Source organism: Mesoplodon mirus (genome assembly GCF_964341445.2).
Source record: "Mesoplodon mirus genome assembly, chromosome: 5".
NCBI lineage: Eukaryota > Metazoa > Chordata > Mammalia > Artiodactyla > Ziphiidae > Mesoplodon > Mesoplodon mirus.
The window spans coordinates 25568720-25596489 of NC_138980.1; the positions used below are offsets into that span (position 1 = coordinate 25568720).

The 27770-nt window shown below is 36.3% G+C and overlaps 1 protein-coding gene across 2 annotated transcripts; it reads left to right on the forward strand.

Moving 5' to 3' along the window:
* Nucleotides 1–286: 286 nt before the first annotated feature.
* On the forward strand, nucleotides 287–18451 carry LOC309803862 (dual specificity protein kinase CLK4-like; the record flags this gene model as incomplete). Of its 2 annotated transcripts, XM_082620704.1 has the most annotated exons (14): nucleotides 345–447; nucleotides 1215–1281; nucleotides 5281–5367; nucleotides 5908–6043; nucleotides 7094–7184; nucleotides 7581–7647; nucleotides 10600–10716; nucleotides 10809–10975; nucleotides 11182–11276; nucleotides 11527–11656; nucleotides 14431–14513; nucleotides 17326–17405; nucleotides 18128–18218; nucleotides 18302–18451. In XM_082620704.1, 14 exons carry the CDS (start codon nucleotides 345–347, stop codon nucleotides 18440–18442), a joined length of 1455 nt encoding a protein of 484 aa, XP_082476830.1. In that variant the 3' UTR covers nucleotides 18443–18451. The 2 variants fall into 2 exon arrangements, with proteins under 2 accessions (XP_082476829.1, XP_082476830.1); XM_082620703.1 differs by lacking the exon at nucleotides 1215–1281 and having other exon boundaries at nucleotides 287–447.
* Nucleotides 18452–27770: the final 9319 nt, after the last annotated feature.

Genomic DNA, 27770 nt, shown 5'->3' on the forward strand with positions numbered 1-27770 from the left:
GATATGCACCAAGCTGAGAATTTATCCAGAAGAATGGAAAGAAAATGCATTCAGGTCTCACAGTGTTATCATTTAGTGCTAGGTGTGTATGCCACTTAGAATCATCTGACATACCAGTGGGACAGTGCCTCCATGCCTTGGGAACCATTACCTACGAAGATTTTAGAACCTGTAGGACCCCATGTGCTGGGGTTTTTCTATTGAATTAATAGTAATGTGAAATATTTTATTTACTAAATATAACCATCTGTAAATTCCACAACTCACTTTTCATTTCCATTAACAGATGAGTCATTCCAACAGAACTCACTGCCCTGACTGGGATAACAGAGAAAGCCTGGGACATGAAAGCTACAGTGGAAGGCACAAACAGAAGAGGAGATCCCACAGTAGTACACAAGAGAACAGACATTGTAAACCACATCACCAGCTTAAAGAATCTTATTGGTAAATTACACTTGAACTAGTACCATTTTAACACTAATAGTTGTAATGACTTGTCATTAGCTTATATAACTTTCATCTGTCAGATTGTTTTATAAATCAGTCAACAAATACTCATTCAGAAAATATTTACTGAGTGCCTATTATATGCTAGCCACTGCTGTGAATAGAACAGAGTTCCTGCTCTCACATATCTGTGTCCATTTGGGAGCTGTAGGAGACAGTTGATGGAGTCCCAGCTGCCAGTAATATAGTTGTGGGAAATGAGACACACGAAAGTTAAGTAAGTGATTAAAGGACCAGTGAGTGCCTTTAACTTGTATGTAGTAGGGAGAGCTGTACATTGGGGCACTTATTTAGGGTTCCACAAATGAGAGCTAATGAAGGGTGGGGAAGAGTTCATCCAGATGAGAAAAATAGCATGTGGTGTGTGAGAATGTTACAGTGTGTTGGGGATTAGTTGCCTATACTGTATTCTACAGGTTATATTTGTAGATAAGGCCAGTGGATATGTTTGGGATTTTTAGAAGCTTGGCTGTTGTAAGAAGGGCCTCAATAAAAATTTCCAATGGCATGTGTCCTGTTCTGTTGTATTCTTACCCGTGTAAAATTTGGAGGTACTACGTTTATATAGAATTGAAGGAATTTTTCAAGTTCCTAAATGATTAAACAAAGCCTAGGTGAATAGAGTTTCTTTCATTCTGTCCTCCATTAATTTCCCTTTCTCATTTGTTTTTGTTGGTTCTATGTTTTCTCCTTGTTTTGTGCAGATGTTCCACTGGGACTGTTTGCCAGATTGCTTTCTAAATTAGCCAACTGGGGTTACTTTAAAAAACAGTATGCAATTTTTTTCCTTCTCCATGCCAAAACAGACGTGTTCTGTAGAACAGTGAGCTTGTTGTTAATCAGTGCAGACTAATCATTCTTCACACACTATCATATGGAGGGAAGAGGGAGAATCTATGCCAGGATTTCAATGACCTGAGCTAATTAATGTATTATACAAGAATATCTGTACCCTATATTAAGATAACTACAAAATACTCTGTAAGGCTGAACATATAGTACTAACCATTCATGGATTTATTATGCATTGTATGTGTCGAAAGGAAGTGATATGAATGATGAACAGTTATTCATATTCATAATTAACCACAGAAAGATGATACTGAGTCAGTGCAATAACCACTAGGCCAATAGTTTCTTCTTTGATATTGGCACCAGAAATGTCTGGTGGTAATTGCTCTCCATAATCTGGAGTAATCTAATAGTCATTTTCAAGATTCAAAACTTTATAAGAGTGTTTTTTTGTAAAATTATAGGAAAAAAACTGAAAAATACAGAAGCATATAAAGAAGGTACTCTTGGTAGGATGCTAGTCCCCCATTTGGATGTAAAGTTATTTCTTCTGAAAACTATCTTTGTATACAAATCTTTGCCTCTGAATATTTCCTGAAAATAGGTTCTAAGAAGGGACAGTTTCAAGTGAAAGGGTGTGAACTCTTACAAGGCTCTTGCTACATATTCACATATTTTTCCACATATTTTTCTAGAAAGTTTGTACCAAGTTACACTCCCTACGACATGCTGTCACCAGTCTTGTCTATTTTGAAATGCCAAGAATAGTGTTTTCTTTTCATTTGAATGTTTAAATTTCTGCTGAATTTGTCCTCTGTCATGTGCTTATTGAACACTTGAATATTTTTTAATTGAAGTCTAGTTGATTGTGAACATTATTTTTGTATTCTTAGCCTATTTTTTCTATTAAAGCATATTTTTCTTATGATTTATCAGCGCTTTTATTGTAGATCAATTATCTTACCTTTTTTCCTATATATTTCAGAGTGTCTTTTCTTTCTGATTTGTAAGTAGCCTGTGAATTGCTCCCTTCCTACAAGCTTAATCAATTAATTCTACACAGGAAGACTGATGTGGCTGTGAACACTGTGAACACATTTTATATCCTTAAATGTCTTGTTGTAACATAGAGTATCAAGCCTTAAACCAGTGATTCTCAAACTTTAGTGTGAATAGAATCACTTTGGAGGTATGTTTAAAATGCATAGTACCAGATTATTCAGTGAGTCTGACCTGGGGTCCAGGGATCTTCATTTTTAAAAATTCAGTATTTCGATATTGTTAATAAACAGACCACCCTTTGAGAAACACTGTTTTAAGCCCTTTAGCCTGGCATGCAAGATTTTGGATGATCTGTTCCCAGCTTATTTATTTGCCTATGTTCCCCTATGTGAAAATTGCTCTTGCTGAAATTGTCTACTTACTAGTTCCTAAGTAGCATGTAGACAAACTCATCTCTAAACCATTCTGGCTAAAAGTACTCTATAAATGTAAGATGGTAATATGCCATTTTTCTTTCCTGGCACTTCTTCTACTTCCTACTTTATCCAAATCCTGATGTCCCTCTAAGATGCAACTCTTCCCTTCTTTTTCACGAAATCTTCCCTGACCATTTTAAGCATTATGAGTTTTTTCTCCTAAGCACTCATATCCAGGCTTTTGGCATTTCCTGCATGGTTGAGTTTTGTTTGATTTTTGTGTGAGCAATCTCAAATTGAACAGTTATTTGTTGGCAGGGATTTTGCCTCATATATTTTTTATCTTCCACAGGACCTGTGTGGAAATAAAAATGAATGCCCATAGCCTCATTAGTCTTGGCTGTTTTAAAGAACTACAGTGAAATATTCACTGGACATTCAGTGACTCTTTTTAGAAATTCAGTCAGTCTGTTCATCCTGTTCACTCTGTCCATATAGCCTTTATAATTCTGTAGACTTTGTTTATCTAATCTCTAAGGCTCGGTTGTTGTAGGCTGAAGAGGTCCTCATCTTTTTAGTTTATCCTCATAGTATTACTTCACTCCATGTTTGTCATTCTATAGATTATTTATGGATTATCAGCAGCTCTAATTTCATGCACTAGTCCAGCTAAGGATTATTAGTGTTAGAGTTTTCCGATACATTTTAGACTTTTATGGGAAGGATGCCTTACAGAATTAAACAGATGCCCTTTAGAGTATGGTAATTTCTAGTTTGACGTATTGTAGATCTCTCCCTTAACGGTTCGAAGCAACTGATCAGATCCCTGACTTAGACCCAGATTTAGACCCTAATATCCTGAGTTGTTTCTCCAATGGCTAGAACTTAAGGCTGACACTGGGGAAAGGGGGCTTCTGCATCTCCCCAGCCTGGATTTGATGCCAGCCCTGTTGAGTAGCAGTTTTAGAGATGCTTCTCCTTTATTTTTGCATAAACCAGCCTCCTGAGCAAAAAGAATGACAACATATTCTGGGAAAAAGAACGAGGTTAGTGAGGGCAGTCTAGTTAACATCTGTCACTCCATTGCTTGTCAGGATTATTTTAGCTGGTGTGTCTGACTGGGCAGGTGTCCCCTCTCTCCCTCAGTGCTCCACGTGCATCCCTCTTGAAGCTTCACACTGTTGAAAAGGATACTCATCCCAGGTAGAGAGGGGGACGGGAAACTGGGCCAATTGACTCTGTCTTTTTCTTTCCATCAAATCAAGGCTGCTTAACTGGAATCCATTGACTTCCTGAGGTCCATGATCTCTGAAATTCCTTGCCAAGATTTGTTTACGCATTTGTGCGTTTCTTAGGGGAGAGGGCCCATACCTCTCAATTAGATTTTCAAAGGGATCTGTAGATTCAGCAGTCAAGCACTATGGGGCTTACCTGGTGGTGCAGTGGTTGACAGTCCGCCTGCTGATGCAGGGGACACAGGTTCGTGTCCCGGTCCGGGAGGATCCCACATGCCACGGAGCGGCTAGGCCCATGAGCCATGGATGCTGGGCCTGCGCATCTGGAGCCTGTGCTCCACAACGGGAGAGGCCACAACAGTGAGAGGCCTGCGTACCGCAAAAAAAATAAAAAAATCAAAAAGAAGGTAAGCACTATGGTACCAGATGATGCTGTTTTCCCTGAATTCTTGTTTATTTCACAAGCAGGAGTGACAGGAAATTCAAAATGCAAAGGCAAGTAGGGGGTTGGGAAATCCTAAGCAAGCAATTATAAGAACCTTTTCTCATTTGAGGGGCATATATTTTGGATATTTTTGGCACATGAAGCAGCGTTCAAAAACTGTGTTGACTATTTCTCAGAAAGATACAGGAAGCTCGAAATAGAGGAGAGGAGATGGAATAGGTGGTGTGTATAATAATACTGGCACATACAATAGGATTTAGAATGTGCTCTACAACCATGGCAAATCGTTTTCCTTCTAGGGATCTCAGTGTAGTCATCTGTAAAATGAAAGGCCTGAAATATATTTAAGATTCCTTTTACCTCTAATACACCCTTTGTGAAAGAACTCTGTGTGCCAGAGATACCTAACTTACATTAAGAAGGAAAGGAATCCTGTTTTGCCTGCCTCATGTTGTGTGTGGCTCTGCAAAAAGGAAGAGAGCTTAGTTACAGATGCATATATCATAAGATTGATGAATTTCAGAAGAGCAGTTTTGTGAAGTTTTGGTCTTAACTTTCACCAGAAGGTAAAGGGACACTTAATCAAGTAAACACTGAATATGTTGAATGATTTGACCCAAGGTTTGTTCCTTCATAGCAGTATATATTAATAGAGATATATGTACCCATTTGCTTGTTGGTTAAAGTAAAATTATTTAAGTTTTGTGAGTTAAGTATAAGTTCTAATTCATCAATTTGTATTTTTTTCTTTTATTGAGTTAGCTGTTGAAACCAGGAATTCTTGAGAGAATGTTTTATTTTAACCACGTTAAAATGTGGTTAAACGTTAAAGCGTTCTAGAATGAAGAGAGTAATTTTAAATCCTTTAATGTGTTTGCAGTCATTATTTAGAAGCAAGGTTCTTGAATGAGAGATATTATCAGGACCGGAGATACATGGCTGAATACAGAAATGACTACTGCAAAAGATATGTTCTTAACATTGCTGAATACAGAAATGACTACTGCAAAAGATATGTTCTTAACATTGCTGAATACAGAAATGACTACTGCAAAAGATACGTTCCTAACATTGATGAATACAGAAATGACTACTGCAAAAGATACGTTCCTAACATTGATGAATACAGAAATGACTACTGCAAAAGATACGTTCCTAACATTGATGAATACAGAAATGACTACTGCAAAAGATACGTTCCTAACATTGATGAATACAGAAATGACTACTGCAAAAGATACGTTCCTAACATTGATGAATACAGAAATGACTACTGCAAAAGATACGTTCCTAACATTGATGAATACAGAAATGACTACTGCAAAAGATACGTTCCTAACATTGATGAATACAGAAATGACTACTGCAAAATATACGTTCCTAACATTGATGAATACAGAAATGACTACTGCAAAATATACGTTCCTAACATTGATGAATACAGAAATGACTACTGCAAAATATATGTTCCTAACATTGATGAATACAGAAATGATTACTGCAAAAGATGTGTTCCTAGACGTTATCACAGACACGTTGAAAGCAGTTATCGAATCCACTGCAGTAAATCTTCAGTCCGAAGCTGGAGAAGCAGTCCTAAAAAGAAGTGTAATAGACAATGTTCAAGTAATCAGTCACGTTCGGTATGATTGATTTTGTTTTTATTTTGGGTGGATACTTATTTGTGTGTAAAAGCTCTTACTGAGCCAATAAGTTTGAAAAAGTTTATAATACTATATGAATATAATTGTGTTTATATTACTTGAATCCTTAAAGGAAACTTCCAAATTCTTACAACTAATCTGCATTTATTAGTTAGTCCTCATTTGCCCACATTTACTCATTTTCTGCAGACCAGATCATGAGGTTCTTGATTTTAATGTTAAAAATATTTTTATCTTTTATAACATAATCATACGAAAAGATGAAGCACCCATCTTTTCTTTCATCTTAAACATTTTTTACTTTAAAAGAAACCCCTTTCCCAGTACTTGGAGACAAATGTAGAAAGTTGCACTGGTGGATACTTACCCTGTGTATAGCACAATCTGCAATTAGTTCCATTGGAGTTCTGAAAGTGGGTGCTGAAGGGGAAATTATTGTCCAGAAAGCCTGCCTTTTTTTTTACACTCATGAATCTTCACTTGTTTGCAGTAAACTATGAGTTATTATTTTCCTCCCCAAGTTTTCTTCAGTAGAACTATCATTGATTAGATCAAACATTGACATTAGCCTTTATTTTCCCCTTTTATTTTAATAAGTATGTTTAAAAATATTGCTAAGTATCAATTTGAGCTAATCTTGACGTTTTAAAACATTTTCCTGACAAACTAGACATCTCAACTCACAGCATAGGCTATTTTATAACGAGATTAATAGATCATGACATTGCATTCTTTAAATTTCAGACTTCAATTAAGTCAGTGTTTTAGAGACAATTGTGTTGTTTTTTCTATTGCCACTTTAAGTAACTTATCTGAAAATCTTGCCATGTTTTTCTTCTGTAACATAAACTGTGTCCTGTGAATCTCTGGGGAGTGAATTTGAACTTGCTCCTGCCAACTCTTCGTGGCCTGGTTCTTATCTGAATGCCTGAATATCTCCCCGCTGAATGAATTGCGTATTCTGCCCTGAATTCACTCTGCTATATTGATTGGCTGGACGATCTTGGTGCTGCCCACTTGCCGTTCCAGAAGAGCCACCAAAGGAAAAGATCCAGGAGTATAGAAGATGATGAAGAGGGTCACCTTATCTGTCAAAGTGGAGCCGTTCTAAAAGCAAGATGTATAGAATATTTTTCAACACTTTTTAAACTTTGCAGACAGAATAATCTTTTTAAGAATAGTTTGTCAGCGGGGGGCTAAAGAACTCTTCATTGCTTTTTTGTTTTGTTTTTTGTGGGTTTGTTTGTTGTTCTTTTGTATTTCTTCTTTTCTATAGAGTTTAAATATTTCTACTCTAAAGTTCCAAAATAATCAGTGGAATTTGAGATTAGAGCAAGAAAGATAGCTATCTACATTATTTTTGTAGCATCTGAAAATCAAATAATTTGAGGGCTGGAACCTTAATTATGCTTTAATAGAGAGCATTTGAAAAAATTCCACACTTAAGCATTCATTATTTGAATAACTGATAATTTGTACTCAGGTACTTACACTTCTTTCTCCCCCCTCACTTTAGATGAAATCGTGAACACTTTGGGAGAAGGGACCTTTGGCAGAGTTGTAGAGTGCATTGATCATGGCATGTAAGTTTGTTGTTTTTCTTTTTTGAACATTCTGATATTTTTGGTGGAGAAGGATCCATAATTTAGATGAAATGGAATTTAAGTGGTAGCTATGTGTTTTCCTGGGAGGTATAAGTATTCAGAAGTTCTTGAACTGTGTACGATTTATTTACCATAAGTATGGATTTTGACCAAGAATGCTGAAAATGTTTATCAGATGGAGTTCATGGAAATTAATGTCAGTGTTCAAGTGAAGACTTTCCCAGAACTTAGGTCCTTAGCTTTCTATAAGAGATTTGGAGTGCTTTACCCTACTTTTGAATTGCAGAGACAATAAATTAGCATGTCTAATATTCTTGGTTCAAAAACTTTTATTTCCAAAGGATAATATTTGCACGTTAGGGTTAGCTTCTCAAACTATAAATAAATTATATTACTTGAAGCCTACAGAATAAAGTCCAGATTCTTTAATGAGTTATACTAAACTTTTTGTTCTTTGACCCTCTCTGCTTCATTTTCATGTTTTCCTCTAGGATCTCTCTTCTGCGGTTGCAAATTTTTTTGTAAGTGAACGTCTTACAACAGTTTAGTGGAAACTGCACATTTCTAAATTGACATCTATACTTTTCATCATAAAATAGTTGAGGATGTAATTTCCAGCTTATTGTAAATGGTGATTTTTTAAAAAAAAACATATCTCTCTTTCTAAATATGTTTGGGGGAATCTAAATACAACAGCTTGATACCTCCTGTCATCCATGAACAAACTTTTCTTGAATACTTAGAAATGCTTTATCTTGAACTTAACTTTTACTTCACTTTTCATAAAGAATATTATCCTAAGTGTCTTTTATTATCACCCTTTCCTCTCTATGACAAAAATGTGAACATAAAGTAAAATTTTAAGATATTTTGAAATACTTTGACTTAGGAAAGTTGCTAAGAATTCCCATCTATTCTTCACCCAGATTCCACAAATGTTAACATTTTACAGTGTTTAATCATTCTCTATATTTACATGTTATATGTATTTTCAAGTTTTGCCAGCTTATCTACAACCTGATTCACATTTCACTAGTTGTCCCATTGAGGTCTTTTAAAAATTTCTTGAGGTTCCAAGACTTGAGTATTTGAGATATTCCAATGAAGAGTATTCAATTGATCAAGTACAAATCTGTTACAAATTTTGATACTTATTAGACCTAAAACATACAATGTAATTGTAAATATATCTTTTATCGAGATGGTTGGGGCCTTTAAAAAAATGAGTTCATGTGTCCATAGATAAATCTTACTGTTTTAACATTAAGTTTCCATTTTTCTTTTTTTTTAATTGACAAGTAATATGAAAGCTTATAAGTTTAAGGTGTATAACGTTGGTTTGAACATTTATATACTGCAATATGATTACTATAGTAGCATTAGCTAACACCATTATCCATTTTTCATTTTTATAGCTATTAGCACTGTTCATTTTTATAGCTTATTAGCAGTTAGAAAACTTGTCCATATGATGAAATAGATGAGACTAGAAGAAGTTTTGTCACAGCAGTTTTATAGTAATTCTTTTAAGTCTTGAGATATATGCTATACATCATAGGGAGATAAATCATTAAAAATTTAGTTTGATGATTATATATCAGCCCACAACTTCATTGGGACCTTGTCAAAAGAAATGAGTTCGGAATAGGTTTGCTATTCAGCCACTAGAAAAATTTTTGCCTCAAAGAATTTTTTTTTCTTTTTTATAAACAGCCTGGGGCACAAACCTTGCCATATTAATTTCACGTGCATGGGGTTCTCTTTTGTAATGTGGGAAGGCCATAGTGAAAAATGCAGGGTTGACTGCTGGCTTGTATTCAAGAAGATCAGGTTTAGAAAAGAGGACAGAAGGAAGCTGAAGATTTGGAGATCCTTTTCCTCAAAATCATTTACGGCTTTTTTTTTTTTTTTTGGCCGCACCACATGGCTTGCGGGATCTCAGCTCCTCGACCAGGGATTGAACCTGGGCCCACGGCAGTGAAAGCTCATGTCTTAAGCCACTGGACCACCAGGGAATTCCCTCTGTACTTTTTAGGAAGTACTACAGATGCCCCGGTCTAAAACACGCTGCCCTACATTGTTGCTATTTATACCTCTTCGCATCCGTGAATGCACTAAACATTTTTTTGGCTTGATGACTTATTGCTGGTGTCTCCTTTGCCAGAATTATCTAACAAACTGATAGTTGTCTTTCTTCTCTGAAGAAGTCTGAGCTCCCCTAACTCTGATGGTTAGGTTCTTTCTTCTCTCTATACCTTATACCAGGCACTTCTAACCTAATGATAAGTTGTTCAAGTGTCTGTCTTTTCCATTAGACTGTGAGGTACATGGGACAAGCTCCTTTTAACAGTGATTCCAATGCAACATCTGGCACATTCGGTCTAGCCTGGCGAATGAGTGAATGTTTTCAGCAGTAGTATCTTCAAGGTTTATATTTTTATCCTTTTTAAAAAAAAAAACTACTTATAAAATCTAGGTCAATTTAAACTTTTGGAAACAAACATTAACGTTCTTAAGTATTAAGAGAAATCATCACTCTGTATAATGTATATTTTGTCAAAATGTTTTGAAAAAATGTTTATAGATCTGCTATAATATACCCTGAAAGATTATTTTAGGAAAATAGCATAGAGTGATTGGTACTTAACAAGATGATGCTTTAGAGCAGGGGTCCCCAACCCCTGGGCCGTGGACTGGTAGGAACTGGGCCTAACAGCAGGAGGTGAGCAGTGGGCGAGCGAGTGAAACTTCATCTGCTGCTCACCATAGCTTGCATTACCACCTGAACCATCACACCCTCCCCTCAACCATGGAAAACTTGTCTTCCATGAAACCGGTCCCTGGTGCCAAAAAGGTTGGGGACAGCTGCTTTAGAGGATACATGTCTTCAACGCCCTTCTGTACATTTACCATTTTCATTTTGTTTTTAAGGGGTGGCATACATGTAGCAGTGAAAATCACAAAAAATGTGGGACCATATCGTGAAGCAGCTCATTCAGAAATCAAAGTATTGGAGCATTTAAATAGTACTGATCCCAATAATGTCTTGTAAGTAAGAAACTTGGAACTGTGATCCATTATGTTACATGAAATAATCAGAATTCTGTGAACTGAATTATTTGTATTCTGATCTGTTTCAGCCGATGTGTCCAGATGCTAGAATGGTTTGATCATCATGGTCATATTTGTATTGTGTTCGAACTCCTGGGACTTAGTACCTATGATTTCATTAAAGAAAATAGCTTTCTGCCATTTCAAATTGACCATATCAGGCAAATGGCATATCAGATCTGTCAGTCAGTAAATTGTAAGTATACTTGTTAAATTTTTAAATACCAGTCAATTAAAGGTTTTATTGGACAAGCAACATATCAAACCATTGTCACTAAAAATGCACGTTGCAAGTAAAGATGAAACCACTTTTGATCCCTACCTCTACTACTAATTCTCCTTTCCCCCTGTACAGATTACATTTGTAAGTGAAACTAATAATGTCTTTTTGTTCTTTTGTAGTTTTGCATCATAATAAATTAACCCATACAGATCTGAAGCCTGAAAATATTTTATTTGTGGAGTCTGACTATGTAGTCAAGTATAATTCAAAAATGGTAAGTTACACTTGTTTTAATTTTGGTAGTTGTCTTTAAAATTAATTTAGCTTGGTGATCCTTGGATGAGGAATTTTACCTTTGAGGCTTATTATATCCTGAAGTTTAACCCCAAAAGGGTAATCCTTTGCCTTTCTCATGGGGTTATTTTGAAAATCAAAAAGAGAATTCATGTGCAAGCCTTTTGGATAGTGCTATAAAATATTTCATATCTTTATTGATCTTTGTGTTTACTTAACTGTATCTCTAGAAACGTGATGAACGCACACTGAAAAACACAGATGTCAAAATTGTTGACTTAGGAAGTGCAACATACGATGATGAACATCATAGCACTGTGATATCTACACGGCATTACAGAGCTCCAGAGGTCATTTTGGGTTAGTAGATACCAGACTTCCTGATATTTTAATTGAAAAAGAGATTTTTTGTTCTCTATAGCTTTTATTGGGGGGCAGGTAGTTGGGGGATAGCTGTAATTTTCTTAGCAGTGTACAGAAAATGTTTTCTGTTTTCATAAAAGCTGTCTGGACATTGCTATAAATAATTTTCCTGAGTGGGAAAAATGTGATATCATCTGTAAAGATATTCCAGGTGGTGGTTCTTTTTGAACAAGTCAGTCTTACAAGATCATAAGAGAACAAGCTGTATTGGCTCAGTCCATGACAGCAGTGTGATTTTGAAGCGATGTGGGCACCTCTTTTCGTCTCATCACAAAGCATGGTGCTGGGGAAAATGCTAAAGATTTGGCTGGCAGACGTCTAGATGTAGGGTGGACGGAGGTTAAGAGGAGAAGAAAGAGGGGCTAGTCTAAGAGGAGAGCTTCTTTGATCATCTTTGACATGGGAAAGCATGGAAAGGAAAATTAGTTAAGGTGCAGGGTTTTTCAATATTAATAAAAGGGAACTCAGTGAGGGAGAGCGCATCTTATGCCTCAAAATTTAAAAGTTCGAGACCGAGTCATGTTGATAGAGCAAGGAAGTCAGAGATGGATTTGGGGGCTTGGAGACAGTGGGAAAAATTCAGATCAGGTGATATTGGGAGATAGTTAAATGGTATAAGCATATTACTTTGCCAAAAGTAAGTTTCAACCGAGGTTGGATAGTAAAACATCTTTGTGGAATCAGTCTTTTCCACTTTTTACCTTTTGTCGAAGAGGACTGGGTAGTTGAGAATATGAGTGTGAAAGCAAACTAATGATGTTTACCTAGAGTAAAGAATTAGTAAAAGGGACAGGAAATTAAGAATAGTTTGTAGTGCTGGCTAGTAGAACTTTCCATGATGATAGAAATGTTGTATATCTGCACTATCCAACATGGTAGCCATTAGTAGCCACACGTAGACTACTGTGTACTTTCAGTATAGCCAGTGTGACTGAGGAACTGAATTTTAAATTAATTAAACTTTTAGATTTAAATAACCACATGTGGCTAGTGGCTACCACATAGGATAGCACAGGTTTGGAGCTCATCTTTGAGATTGATGTTACTAGGATTTCTGCTTAGTATGGTCTGAAAGAAGCTGCTATGTTGCAGTAGTTTAGAAAGTGTATTCATGGTTGAGGACTGAAGCCTGCAATGAAGGTAAAAGAAAAGAGTGTGGGAGGAGATTGTGGACAGATAGGTATTTTCAGAGCTTAAAAAGAGATAACTTGCTGTGTTTTATCAATTTTAAGAAGAAGATTTTTCTCCACATTTTAACATGTGAGGAAACATAAGACAAAACAGCATTTTTTCTTGGTTATTGGTTCATAAAACAGTGGTGTATCTTACAGTTAGTTAATGGCCTCCTCCTAGATTGCGTAAGATACAGTGATTCTTAGTAATAATACAGTCCCATGTGTGGCCAGGCTGGGGATAGTTGATATAAATCTGAAATTGGGTTTATTGGTGTTTAGGAAAAGAAATGAACAGATGGGAAGATTAGAAGGGTTCTTTGTGTGTTTGTGAAGTGTTACTCCTGAGGATTAAGGCAGAATTAGGTTGAAGAGGAAGATGTTGTCAGGTGCCACCACTGAGGAGGGCAGTTGGTCTCATGTCTTGGGTGTTGGTAGTAAACAGAAGTTGGTCAAAGTGAATGATGTGAAATTCCAAAGAGTATGAGAGCTGAGCCATAAGAGAATGAGGTAGTTTACAGTCACTTGGGAGAAAGCTGGACTGGGAGACAGGAGTGGCTGGAAAAGAAAACTTTCATCTTAGATCCAAGCTCTATCATTTGCAGATTTTGTATGTGTTACTGTAAGTAGAAACCATGCTCCATTATCCTTTTGTTCAAGTGATAAGTACCATGAGGGTTAACAAAAATGGCTAAATCATAGTCAAGTTCCTTGAATATATTGTTTCTTCCTTTGTCTTTAAATTCAGTAATGTTACTGAAAGTAATTGAAATGTCTTTTAAAGTAGGTTTTATTTGTACATTATTTTTTATTAAAAACTTAATCTTTAAAAGGTTAAAACATCTGTATGGTTTAGGTTTACTCTTTTCCTTTCTAAATAGATAGAGACTTAAGGCTAGGTGTTTTTTTCTTTTCTGAATAATGTTACTATTGAGAATTCTGAAGGAGAAAATATATGATCATGTCTAGACAACCTGAAAGTACATATATAGATACCTCTCTATGTGAACTTTAAATATCTGTATAATTCTGCTTATGGGTGACACTGCTTATAATATCCATTATAATTCTTACATAATTTAGGTGACACTACTATTTCTTTTAATGGAAGAAATAAACTCAGATATCAAGCTGATGGTAATTGATAAGGGGTTAGTAATTACACTCTGAGGATAATTATTGACCTATGTTTGCACTAATAAAATGTAAAATTTCATAGAACAACCGTTAAGTGGGTATAACAGTGCTCCTCATTGCACAAGCAATTCAGAGACTATGGACTATTTGCTCACCCCTCTTACTTTCCATAAAATGCCTCCTCCCCCAGGTTAAAATACTGTAAGTTGATACAAGGATATGGAGGACTCTGAAAGCATACTGAATCATGTTTGGTATAAAACTAAAAATGTAAACCCTGAATTTACTATCATATTCTCCTAAATGGGCTATATAAAGAGAGCACCCATATAGGAAAAGATATTGTGTATTGGCAATTAAAAATTGTTGCCTAATAAAATGTTTGGTTTTGTTTTTAAATAGCTTTAGGTTGGTCTCAGCCATGTGATGTTTGGAGCATAGGTTGCATTCTTATTGAATATTACCTTGGTTTCACAGTCTTTCAGGTATGTATTTAGTAAATGTTACTTACTGATTCATAATGAGCTTTAATGTTAAAGGCATGTTAAAGTTTTGGTTTCCATATTGGAAAGTTGCCATAGTGTCATTATTCTTAAGATGTAAACTTCCATGTGCAAAATAGTCATCCTTCTCTAAAACCACAGTTGAATGAACTACTCTCAGTGAATGGTCATAATTCATTCTGCATGTGGAGCTTTTAAACACATGGTTCATATTGACTTCATATGATCCATTTTATTGTGATGCTCCTTCATAAATTTACATTAGTGTTACTATGGTCAGTTTTAATTCAGCTCTGGTTATGTTGCACTTTTATTAAAAGAATTCAGAAACAGTAAGTTGTATTAAGCATGTATGACACCCTAGGCACATTTCTAAGCACTGTGTGTATAAAAATGAAAAGACAGCATCTCTCTCCTCAAGGAAGACATACACAGGATAGACATGGGAAAACGTACAGTACAATATGATACTTGCTATAATGGAACAATGTAGAAGGGAACCCAGAAAAGGTGAACGGTTAAGTTTCCTTCGAGAAGGCATCACTGAGGAATAGGGAGTTTAATCCAAGCTATAAGGAAGAGTAAGAGTTTGTCAGAAAACTAGAGTGTGTGATGGCCATATCAGGAAGAAATGGTATTCATAAATGCAAGAGGCATAAAGGAAGCTACTCTAGTTGAGGAAGGATGAATAGTGCTGCCGGAGTGTCTTGGATAAATAGGAAAATGGTGTCAGTAGGCAAGTACTGATTCATAGTGGACTTGTTTGCCATAGAAAGGTATTTGTTTTATCCTAGGAGTCAGTGGTTTCCAAATGTAGACCGGTCTAAAATGAAAATGATTTTGTAGGGTTGCCGTTCTGGCTTTCATTTAGAAATTATCTCTCCTGTTTTTTTTGGTATTAAAATGTTCTTTCTATGCAATGATAATAGTTATTGGCTTACTTGGCAGAACAAAAAGGAGAAAATGTTATTTAGGTCTCTACTTGTTTTCCTCATAATTTTGCTTATGTCGGAAAACTAAAAGTCTTGAAAGCTTCAAGTGGTGTAAGCATTGGAGAACTTTAAGAGGGTTGTGATTTGATCAAGGTGTGTTGTTGGATGGGGTGAGGGTGGTTAGGAAGTTCCTGGCTAATACTGTCAAGGTTGCTTTGAGGTTATGGCAATGCAGGATGAGGAGGGAGGAAGCTGTGATGAATTATAAGTCACTTAGGTGGCTGTTGCAGAATATATGTGTTCGCCGCTATGGGGCGCCTCACCAAACTTCTGTCTACTCCGTAGAGATCTGTTAAAAGTACTCTGAGTTCGTAGACAAGTTTGATATCTAGAACATAGCTGTCGGACATTTCTAGGGGGTGGTGTCTGGTTTTGTGGTAGTAAGCTATAGGGTCAAGGAAAAAGTTGAGCACAGTGCATGCTTTCTTCATTCTGACACATATAAAATCCTTCAGCTGGTTTTATGATTGTAAATCATTCTGAGACCTTAAGCGTCGATTATTAACTTTGGTTTGAGATGTGGTTTATATTTTAATTCCACCCTCCAAAATAGTCTTCAACTAAGGAACTTTTTGAAGATAATGGAGCTTGTATTATTTATTCCTGTCATGACTTAAGAACATTTTGAAAGCAGTGTGCTAGGCACAGTAGTTAATGGATTTAAAAAGCATTGCACATAGACTCTGCTCTTCAGAGCAAGGATTGGCAAACTATATCCTATCTGATGCCTGCTTTAAAAAATGAAAAAGAATATGTGGTGGAGACCATCTGTGACCATCCAAGCCTAAAATATTTACTATCTGGTCCTTTATAGAAGAAGCTTTCCAGCCTCTGCTTAGGAGTGTACCATTTAGTTTAACAATTTATTCGACTTTAGCCAAAGCTCTGTTACTGTGTAATTTAAGAATATGAGTTTTGACTTGGGTTCACAGCTCAGGTTTCCTCATTGATGAGCTATATGAGCTTGAGCTAGTATCTTAACCTCTTTGAAAGTTATGTTCCCACATTCCTAGCTCAAGGTTGTTGTAAGAATTATTGGGACTGTATTTTTATTGTCTAGGATTAGTGTTACAAAGTTGCTATCCATTGGGTAATGGAGGTTAGTTAAGCAACCGATAAAATGAGTAGCCAGGTTATTGGTAATCTTCCCAGTCATCCCTCAGTTAAACAGTGCAAGTAATACAAATAAGGAAAACTGTTCTGTTTTACATTAAACAAATTATTCGAACATTGTAAATCAACTGTACTTCAGTAAAATATACTTAAAAAGTTGTTCCTCAATCAGCTCTACAAACCTTACCAATTCATTTCAGAAATCAGACAATCAGTGTAGCTCATTCAGTTTTATTCCATCTTTGAAGTAGAGTGTAATATAAATTGTATAGCTGTCTAATCTAGTCCTTTTATGGGAACACTATTTTCTTTTTTTTTTCTTAACATTTATTTATTTACTTTTTTTGGGGGGTTGCATTGGGTCTTCATTCCAGCACGTGGGCTTCTCTCTTGCTGCGGTACGTGGGTTTTCTCTCTCCACTTGTGGTGTGCGGGTTCCAGAGTGTGTGGGCTCTGTAGTTTGTGGCTCGCGGGCTCTCTTGTTGTGGTGGGCAGGCTTAGTTGCCCCGCAGCGTGTGGGATCTTAGTTCCCCGACCAGGGAGCGAACCCACGTCCCCCGCATTGGAAGGTGTATTCTCTACCACTGGACCACCAGGGAAGTCCCGGACACACTGTTTTCTTGTGTTATCCTTTTATGTGCGTGTAGGGAAATGGAAAGTGCTAAGTTTCTTTTTCCTATTTTTTTTAGACTGATGATAATAAAGAACACCTGGCAATGATGGAACGTATATTAGGACCCATACCAACACACATGATTCAGAAAACAAGGTATGCTTTTTAAGATTAAAGTCCTTATTGGGTACATGCAGTGGCCTATATTCAAACTATAGAAAACCCATCTTTGTTGTTATTGCTTATTCCAAAGACTGTAGATTTTGAATTCTTTTTCATGAAGTCAAGTTTTTGAAAAGTAATGCAATATTTACTTTGTGATCCAGTAAATAAAGTGGTGTTTTTATACTCAGGTTAACCTTTGCATAAATGTTTTCCTAGGTTGATTTAAAAATAATACATAGAGTAGTAAAAAGAGCTTGATTTTGGAGTCCTATCTAAATTTGAATTCCAGACTGTTGCAAACCACATGTACGTCTTTGGACAAGAATACTATAAGTGGTTTCAAAACATAGCTTCACCGCAGAAGTCATCCAGGGAATTGTTAACGATTTCTAGCCCCATTCCAGATCTAGTGAAATCAGAATTTACAGGAATGGATCTAGGAACCTCTGTTTTTGAAGCTGGCATTGTTTCACATATGGTACAACTTAGGTGGGATACTAAAACTTCAGAGGGTACAAGATTAGGAAAAATACCATATAAGGTATCCGATATAATTATTGCTGAGATTTTTAGAAATTGTATGTTTATGTATATATAGAGAGATGTCTATGGTTCCATCTTTTCCCCCAATCCCCTGTTTGGGGCAGGGTAAGAATGTGGGTTTGGGGTTTCTTTTTTTCTTAAAATTTAATCCAGACTTCTCTTTCCTATAGGAAACAGATGTATTTTCATCATAATCAGCTAGATTGGGAGGAACGTAGTTCTGCTGGTAGATATGTTATGGGACACTGCAAACCATTAAAGGTAAAACAAAAAAAAAAAAAAAAAAAAACCTGTTTTAACTATTTTTTATTGTCTTTCTTAAACAAAGTCATTTTTCCCCTCAGGAATTTATGCTCTGTCATGATGAAGAACATGAGAAACTGTTTGACCTGATTCAAAGAATGTTAGAATATGATCCAGTGAAAAGAATTACCTTGGATGAAGCATTGCAGCATCCTTTCTTTGACTTATTAAAAAAGAAATAAAATGGAAATCAGTGGTCTTACTATACTTGTCTAGAAGAGATGATTTAAGACTGTGTCAGTCAACTCTAAACATTCTAATATTTTTATAAACCTTAAATTATTTTGTACAGTTAAGTGTAAATGCTGTATGTTTTGTATCAATCGCATAATTATCTTGTTAAGCAAATATGGTCTTGATAATGAATGAAATATAAAAGCTAAAATTAATTTTCCTTTTTTGAGATTAATTACCATTTTTAAAGACCTTTGGAATATCCTTTGTGTCCAGTGATTGATCTTGCCTTTTTGTACATGGAGGTTGACTCTTGGAAGTGATTTTTGTGTTTGGTTTTTTGTTTTTTTTGAGTAAAAGGAAATCTTGACTATTTCATTCTTAAATGAATATTCTTTATTTACCTCAAACTTTCCTTAACTTTAAAAGATTTTTCTGTAATTGTTGAACAGGTAATAAGTATTATTAACTTTAGGTAGGCAGGTATTGGAAACCAAAACCCATAGGAACTGTTTGCTGTTGGAATTTCATTAAATTGTAAGTATTGTGTTCTGTTTCATTGGTTGATGTCAGTGGTGGTAAGTAGCATTCATGGAAAGACATCCAACTTGTGCATTGTAGTAGATTAATAAAACCACATACACACTTCGTTTAAGATTAAAGTCTAACTGGAAAGTGAGCTTGGAAAGTCCTGTTTTCCAATGGTTATTTATGTAGTTAGTCACAAACGTAGAAATAGGAATTCTGATGACTGAGGTTTTTGTTTTTAATGCCAAATCTTCAGGAGTCTAGAAATTGTCCAATATCTGTCTCCTTACCATATGAAGTATAAATACTTAAACCTCAGCCTATGAGACTTTATGGTTATTATTAAACAATTTGTATTTATGTTACTGTTTACTGGAAAACAAAAAAAAAGATGATTTGATCGGAGAACACTTGGGAAGAAAACTGCAGAAGTTTCCAGACCCTGATTGGTTAACATAATGAACTTTTTGTTTGTCTGTAGGTATTTTTTTCTGCTTACCTGTTTACACATGAAAAACTAAGTGGTAGGGGCTTCCCTAGTGGCACAGTGGTTGAGAGTCCGCCTGCCGATGCAGGGGACACGGGTTTGTGCGCCGGTCCAGGAAGATCCCACATGCCGCGGAGCGCCTAGGCCTGTGAGCCATGACCTCTGAGCCTGCGCGTCTGAAACCTGTGCTCCGCAACGGGAGAGGCCACAACAGTGAGAGGCCTGTGTACCACAAAAAAACAAAAAACAAACAAACAAACAAAACTACATGGTAAATGTTAATTTAGTAAAAAAAAAAACCCAAAACTATTGATCAGTCTGCCAGGTAAAAATATTTTTTGTTGTAGAATTCATGATTGCTTATCCAGATAAAGATTTTTGTTAAAAGTATTCCCATTTCTGAAGTGCATTACCAAAGATTTGAGTTTCATCTGTATTCTGAACATAAGATGCATGTAATTTTTTGGTATGACAAATGGTGATACCAAGTGGGTTTCTCTACATGATCCGCTGGTAGCATTTGCACATAGAGTAAAGCTATGTTCCTGACGTTGACTAGGAATTTAAGAGAGCTGAAAGAAGTTTTGCCATAGAATCACTGCCTAAATTATTCTTAGGCCTCTGATGCAGTCCACATATAGTTCAACTATGTTATATGTTATAAGGTTTTTTTTTAAAGGAGCATTTGATGTAAAGAAAAGGTTTTTCCTTAACACAGCAATCTCGTTATAGAGATTAAGAAGTCAGCCATCCTTTAGTTTCCTCTCCATTTCCATACTGCTAGAGCCACTGCACTACCGAAGCCTCCTGACCTTTCCCTACAAGTGCTCCAGGTTCCCAAATTAATGTTTACTTTCTCCCCCATCAGAAACTCATTCCTTTGGAGTAGCTGATCTCAGGATATAGGAGGAAAGAAAAATATCCACACTCTTTCTTCCTAAGAAGGTAATGATTGCTAACCCCTTTCCCTGCTGAAAAGTATTTACATTCTTCACTAAGGGTATTTGCTAATTCCCAGGCCCAATTCATGGAAGTTTAGGAATTAAAGTGAAACGTCAGTGAATTAGGTAGGATAGAAGAAAAGTTTAGTGGTGAGGATGGTACCTCTGGTATCATATGACTGTCTCCTGCTAACCTTCCTTCCCATCTTCTGTGAACTCTCAGGTTCCTACTCTTACTTGCCTTTTTCCTTGTACTTCTGGACTCAATTTCTGAAAGCACCAGGTTTTTATTTGACAGTGTTGGGAGCTTCAGCACTAACAGGAAAGGTTTAGAATGGCCAGTGTATAAATATGGATCGTTTGTAACTGGGTATTTTCCCTCATGATTTGATGTCTCATAGTTTACTATTTCTAGAAATTCCATTGACGTCAAACCTAGTTTTAAAAGTGCAGCTAAATAGGTTATTTCCAGTGTTTTCTGCTACTGCTTATTTGCTCAGGTGTTCTCATCCATGCATTCATCAAAATTTTTGGAGTAGACGAATAAAATTGACTTATGCAGTTGACAGTAGAAAAATACCCAGTGGAGTTCTGTAGTTCGTACAGCTGAAAACTATTCCTCTGAATAATCTTGAAGGGCTTGATGCTAGAGAAATTAGAAATGACTCAGCCACGACTCCTAATAATTGCGGCTGAATTGTGACTTAAACTCAGGTATCCTAGATTCTAGCATTGTGCCTTCTTGTGATAATACACCTTACTGAGTTAAAAACTTCAGTTTGATTCTTGTTCATGGTTCTGTGAAATGGGATGAAATGAATGTAATGGCTAAGAGTTTAATTACTTGGATTCCATTTTTCTCACGTTTTTCTTTAGTAGTTGATACATAGCTTCAACCATCAAAATGGTTAAAATGGTATGATAATTTGAAAATATACTCTGTTTTAAGTAGATAGGCAGATAACCTATATTTAAACTATCTTGACATCCTGGAATGAAGAAACACTTTGTCAGTTAGTGGCCTGGCTTTTTAACTCATTTCCAGTTTGAAATTTCTGATTCCCACAAAATTTGGTGCAAGTAAGGTATTTTAAATTTAAACATCCAGGGACTCCCAGGGTGGTGCAGTGGTTAAGAATCCACCTGCCAATGCAGATGACGCAGGTTTGAGCCCCGGTCCGCGAAGATCCCACATGGCGGAAGCACCTAACTTGGTGTGCCACAACTGCTGAGCCTGAGCTCTAGAGCCCGAGAGCCACAACTACTGAGCCCATGTGCTGCAAGTACTGAAGACCGCATGCCTAGAGCCTGTGCTCCTCAAGAGAAGCCACCGCAATGAGAAGCCTGCGCACCGCAACGAAGAGTAGCCCCCACTCACTGCAACTAGAGCAAGCCCACACACAGCAATGAAGACCCAACACAGACAAAAAGAAATAAGTTTTAAAAAATTTGTAAATTTGAACATCTAGTACTTCGTTTAACGAGCTGCATTTTCTGGGAATTCCCTAGTGGTCCAGTGGTTAGGACTCTGCTTCCACTGCAGGGGGCACTGGTTCAATCACTGGTCAGGGAACTAAGATCCCACATGCCAAGCAGCCAACAACAAAAAAAGGCAACCTTTTCAAATAGAACAGAAGAATTCATGAGTCATTAACAGTATTAATAGCGTCAGTAATTGTTGGCTTAGTAGATTGCACGTTTGCAAATAAATAGGTAGAAACAATTTTAATTCTTAAAAGAGTTGATCCAGTTAGTTGGTTAATTGGTTTTATTTTTTCCATATTTTCATAGAGGGAAGGTAAAGTTTTAAGTCAGGTTGGCTTTACAACTCCTTGGCCAGTCTAGCCTTTGCGGACAGTTTTATGTTAGTGATTTTTTAAAATAACATGCAAAAGTTGAATAATGAACCTCTAAATATATATAGCCCAGCTTAAAAAATCAAAAGCATTTTGCAAATTTTGTTTCATCAGTTCCCCAACTTATTTTCCTGTTGCATTTAAGTACAAATGTCAGATACCATTTCATCCATATTTCTGTACTGTATATCTTTTACCATGAGTTTCTAATGCGAGTATCACACCTAACAAAATAATTCCTTATCTGGTAGGGTCTATAAAGTTTCATGATTGTCTAAAGAGTTATTTTAAGTTAGTTTGAATCAGTACCGAGTCAGGGTCCACACATAGCTAATTTGTCTCAGATCTCTTAATCACTATGTGCCTTTTTCTCCTCTTTTTATGTCTTTGCTAATTGAAACTTGGTCATTTGTCTTTAGAGAGTTTCCCATATTCAATATTTCATTGGAGTGGTGTCCTTTCCTCTAGTCCCCACTTATCCTGTAAACTGAGAGTTAGTGAAGTTTTTTTTATAGTATTCCTTCTGATAAATACAGAAGGGATGTTAGAAATACACTGTGTTGCTACTCTTTATGAAATACTATATTTGGGCACCAATCATCAGTGGATGCTAAAACCATGAGGGGAAAACTGATGGAGAACTTTAAAATGAAGGGATCAGGCTGAACCTCAGGTTGGCAACCAGACAGATGTGTTGATATGCGTCTGAGGTGATGCAATAGGAAATACACAGCACCTGTGGGGTATCACTGCCTTTAAAACAAAAACATTGAATTTGGATCTAGTCAAGCCTGTAGATTGAAATTGAAATATAAAGAAGCATCCCGACCCTTTTTGTTCATTTCTTACCTGTCTGTTAATTCTTTGGGGTAGCAGTTCAATGAATTAAAAGAGCTCAGACTTCTTACTAGCATGGTTTCCACTTTAGTCCTAGGTCTTCTCTGTGTTTGGAGGAGTAAGTTACTTTAAAGTAACTGTACTTCCTTACTTGGAATTACTGAGGGATAATATCTGTTATCTAATAGCCAATGCAGGGGACACAGTTTCAATCCCTGGTCCGGGAATATCCCACATGCCACGGAGCAACTAAGCCCGTGCGCCACAACTACTTAGCCCACACACTGCAAATACTGAAGCCCATGCACCTAGAGCCCGTGCTCTGCAACAAGAGAAGCCACAACAGTGAGAAGACCGTGCACCACAACTAGAGAAAGCCCGCACTCAGCAACAAAGACCCAACACAGCCAAAAATTTATTTTTTTTTAATCTAGCAGATTACCTGGCTTTTAGTTGACCCACTAGTAAATAGCAGTTATGTACTTTGTTTTCTATAAATGCTTTAACCCCTAGTAAATAGCAGTTACTTTGCTTTCTATAAATGCTTTAACCCAGGTGACTTCATGTTTTTTAAATTTTCCCAGTAATGTTGGTTGTTCCTCTTTAGGGCACCAGGAATTACAAAACTATCAAGAATTCTACTTTTTTTTTCTTTTTTTTCTTTTTTTTGCGGTACGTGGGACTCTCACTGTTGTGGCCTTTCCCGTTGCAGAGCACAGGCTCCGGACGCACAGGCTCAGTGGCCATGGCTCACGGGACTAGCTGCTCCACGGCATGTGGCATCTTCCCGGAGTGGGGCACAAACCCGCGTCCCATGCATCGACAGGCAGACTCTCAACTACTGCACCACCAGGGAAGCCCAAGAATTCTAGTTTTGACTCCCTATCATAGCAGTTTTTATTGTGACATTTCACTGAAACTGGAAGGGGGAATAGAATTTTCAAAGAATTTTTCCTTTTTTAACCAATCAAGAATGGTCAACTATTCAGATATATTTTCTTATATTCACTCCTTTCCTGGTTTTAGTTTGTTTTTAAACGTTGCAATTCTGGGGAGAAGTTATATATAATTAAAAGACTTTAGCATAGATTTAATTGTAAAGGGACAATTTGTGGTCCCTTTGGGATATTTAATCCTAAATCCTAAATATCCCAAAGGAGCAGACACCTCATAGGTCTAGTTCTTTAGATACTATCAACAGCAGTTACATGTAATGAGATTAAAGATTAATTGTAGATTTGGAGGAGTTCCCATGCACCCCCTCCTCCCAGTGACTTAAAATGTTTCCCATTACAAATATAAATGAAAATTAAGGTTTTTTTAACTTAAAAAAAAAAACAGTGCTCCTTTTTTTTAATCATGAGCTTTGAATTTTATTTTTATTGAAGTAGTAGTTTCAGGTATACAGCAAAGTGATTCAGTAATATATATACATATATATGTGTGTATATATATATATATATTCCTTTTCAGATTCTTTTCCATTATAGGTTACTACAAGATATTGAATATAGTTCGCAGTGCTATACAGTAGGTCTTTGTCATTTATTTTATATATAGTAGTGTGTATCTGTTAATCCCAAACTCCTAATTTATCCCTACCCCACTTCCCCTTTGGTAACCATTTATTTTCTATGTCTGTGAGTCTATTTCTGTTTTGTACATAAGTTCATTTGTATCATCTTTTTAGATTCCACATATAAGTGATATCAAGATATTTTTCTTTGACTTATTCACTGAGTATGATAACCTCTAGGTCCATCCATGTTGCTGCAAATGCCATTTTTCATTCCTTTTTCATGGCTGAGTAATATTCTAGTGTGTGTGTGTGTGTGTGTGTGTGTGTGTGTGTGTATCCACTCATCTGTCGATGGACACTTTGGTTGCTTCCATGTCTTGGCTATTGTAAATAGTGATGCTATGAACATTGGGGTGCATGTATCCTTTCCAATTAGAATTCATTTTCATCTTTTCTGGGTATATGCCCAGGAGTGGGATTGCTGGATCATATGGTAGTTCTAGTTTAGTTTTTTGAGAAACCTCCATGCTGATTTCCATAGTGGTTGCACCAAATTATGTTCCCACCAACAGTGTAGAAGGGTTCCCTTTTCTCCACACCCTCTCCAGCATTTATTTTTTGTAAACTTTTTGATGATGGCAATTCTGACTGGTGGAGGTGATACCTCAGTAGTTTTGATTTGCGTTTCTCTAATAATTAGCAATGCTGAGCATCTTTTTGTGTGCCTGTTGGCCATCTGGATGTCTTCTTTGGAGAAATGTCTATGTAGGTCCATTTTTTGATTGGGTGGTTGGGTTTTTTGTTATTGAGTTGTACGAGCTGTTTGTATATTTTGAAAATTAAGCCCTTGTTGGTCACATCATTTGCAAATATTTTCTCCTAGTCCATAGGTTGTAGTTTTGTTTTGTTTATGGTTTCCTTTGCTGTGCAAAAGCTTATAAGTTTGATTAGGTCCCATTTGTTTATTTTTGCTTTTATTTCTTTTGCCTTGGGAGGCTGTCCTAAGAAAACATTGCTATGATTTATGTCAGAGAATGTTTTGCCTATGTTCTCTTGTAGGAGTTTTATGGTGTCATGTCTTATATTTAAGTCTTTAAGCTATTTTGAGTTTATTTTTTTGTATAGTGTGAGGGAGTGTTCTAACTTCATTGATTTACATGCAGCTGACTGTCTAGCTTTCCCAACACCACTTGCTGAAGAGACTGCCTTTTCTCCATTGTATATTCTTGCCTCCTTTGTCGAAGATTAATTGACCATAAGTGGGTGGGTTTATTTCTGGGCTCTGTATTCTGTTCCATTGATCCATGTCTTTTTTTGTGCCCATACCACACTGTTTGGATTACTGTAGCTTTTGTAGTATTGTCTGAATTCTGGGAGGGTTATGCCTCCAGCTTTGTTCTTTTTCCTCAGGATTGCTTTGGCAAATCTGGGTCTTTTGTGGTTCTGTATAAATTGTAGGATTATTTATTCTAATTCTGTGAAAAATGTCATGGGTAATTTGACAGGGCTCGCATTAAATCTGTAGATTGGTTTGGGTAGTATGGACATTTGAACAATATTAATTCTTCCACTTTGAGAACATGGGATATCTTTCCATTTCTTTGAGTCATCTTCAGTTTCTTTTATCAATGTTTCACAGTTCTCAGCAAATACGTTTTTCACCTCCTTGGTCAGTTTTATTCCTAGGTTTTTTGTTTTTTGTTTTTGATGTGATTATAAAATGAATTGGTTTTTTACTTACTCTTTCTGATATGTCATTATTACTGTAAAGAAGTGCAACAGGTTTCTGTATGTTAATCTTATATCCTGCTACCTTGCTGAATTCATTTATCAGTTCTAATAGCATTTGTGTGGAGTCTTTATGGTTTTCTATATAGAGTATCATTGTCATCTGCATATAATGACAGTTTTCCCTCTTCCCTTCCAATTTAGATACCTTTTTAAAAAGAACCCAGTGCTTTTAAACACTGCTGGATTTACTCTTAACTAAAGGCAACATGGGTAGGTACAGTTTTGAGAATGATTGATAATAACCAGCCTAAATGATTAGAGCATGTCATTAATAGAGGAGTTTAATTTTTAAAGATCTTGCTATTATTTTTTTAATATTTTCCCCATTATTTTTAGGAACATTTAAGTTATGTTGTGTGTCCTCACAATAATTGCACACGTGAGAACAATATGACTTGTGTGACAATGCTTGCCTGCAGAGTCAGATTGAATTTAGACCCTGGGATTCCCTGTATAGGTAGACAAATTAGGTATTCTCTGTAGTCTCATCTATGAGTTGAAATACTAATACCTAACTTCCCAAGAGTGGTTGTGAGGATTAAATAAGGTAATTTATATAAAGTAGCTGTTATTTTCACCATTTCTTGATTTATACCCTATATTCTTGATTTATACAGTATTCTATAGTCTATAAATGATTTTCCTATCCTTTTGGTTTTAGTCCTGTAGGAACCATATGAAATGAGCACAAATAGATACTATTTCCATTTGTATGTTACCATGGTACATCTTTTTTCCATCCATTTATTTATTTATTTATCTATGAAGTGTTTTATGTAGGAAGTATATATTTGGGTCTTGCATTTTTATCTAATCTGACAATCTTTTTTTAAAAACATCTTTATTGGAGTATAATTGCTTTACAATGGTGTGTTAGCTTCTGCTGTATAACAAAGTGAATCAGTTATACATATACATACATCCCCATATCTCTTCCCTCTTGCGTCTCCCTCCCTCCCATCCTCCCTATCCCAGCCCTCTAGGTGGTCACAAAGCACTGATCTGATCTCCCTGTGCTATGTGGCTGCTTCCCACTAGCTATCTATTTTACATTTTGTAGTGTATATATGTCCATGCCACTCTCTCACTCTGTCCCAGCTTACCCTTCCCCCTCCCCATATCCTCAAGTTCATTCTCTAGTAGGTCTGCATCTTTATTCCCATCTTGCCCATAGGTTCTTCATGACCATTTTTTATTTTTTTTTAGATTCCATATATATGTGTTAGCATATGGTATTTGTTTTCTCCTTCTGACTTACTTCACTCTGTATGACAGACTCTAGGTCCATCCACCTCACTACAAATAACTCAATTTCATTTCTTTTTATGGCTAAGTAATATTCCATTGTATATATGTGCCACAATCTTTGCCTGTTAG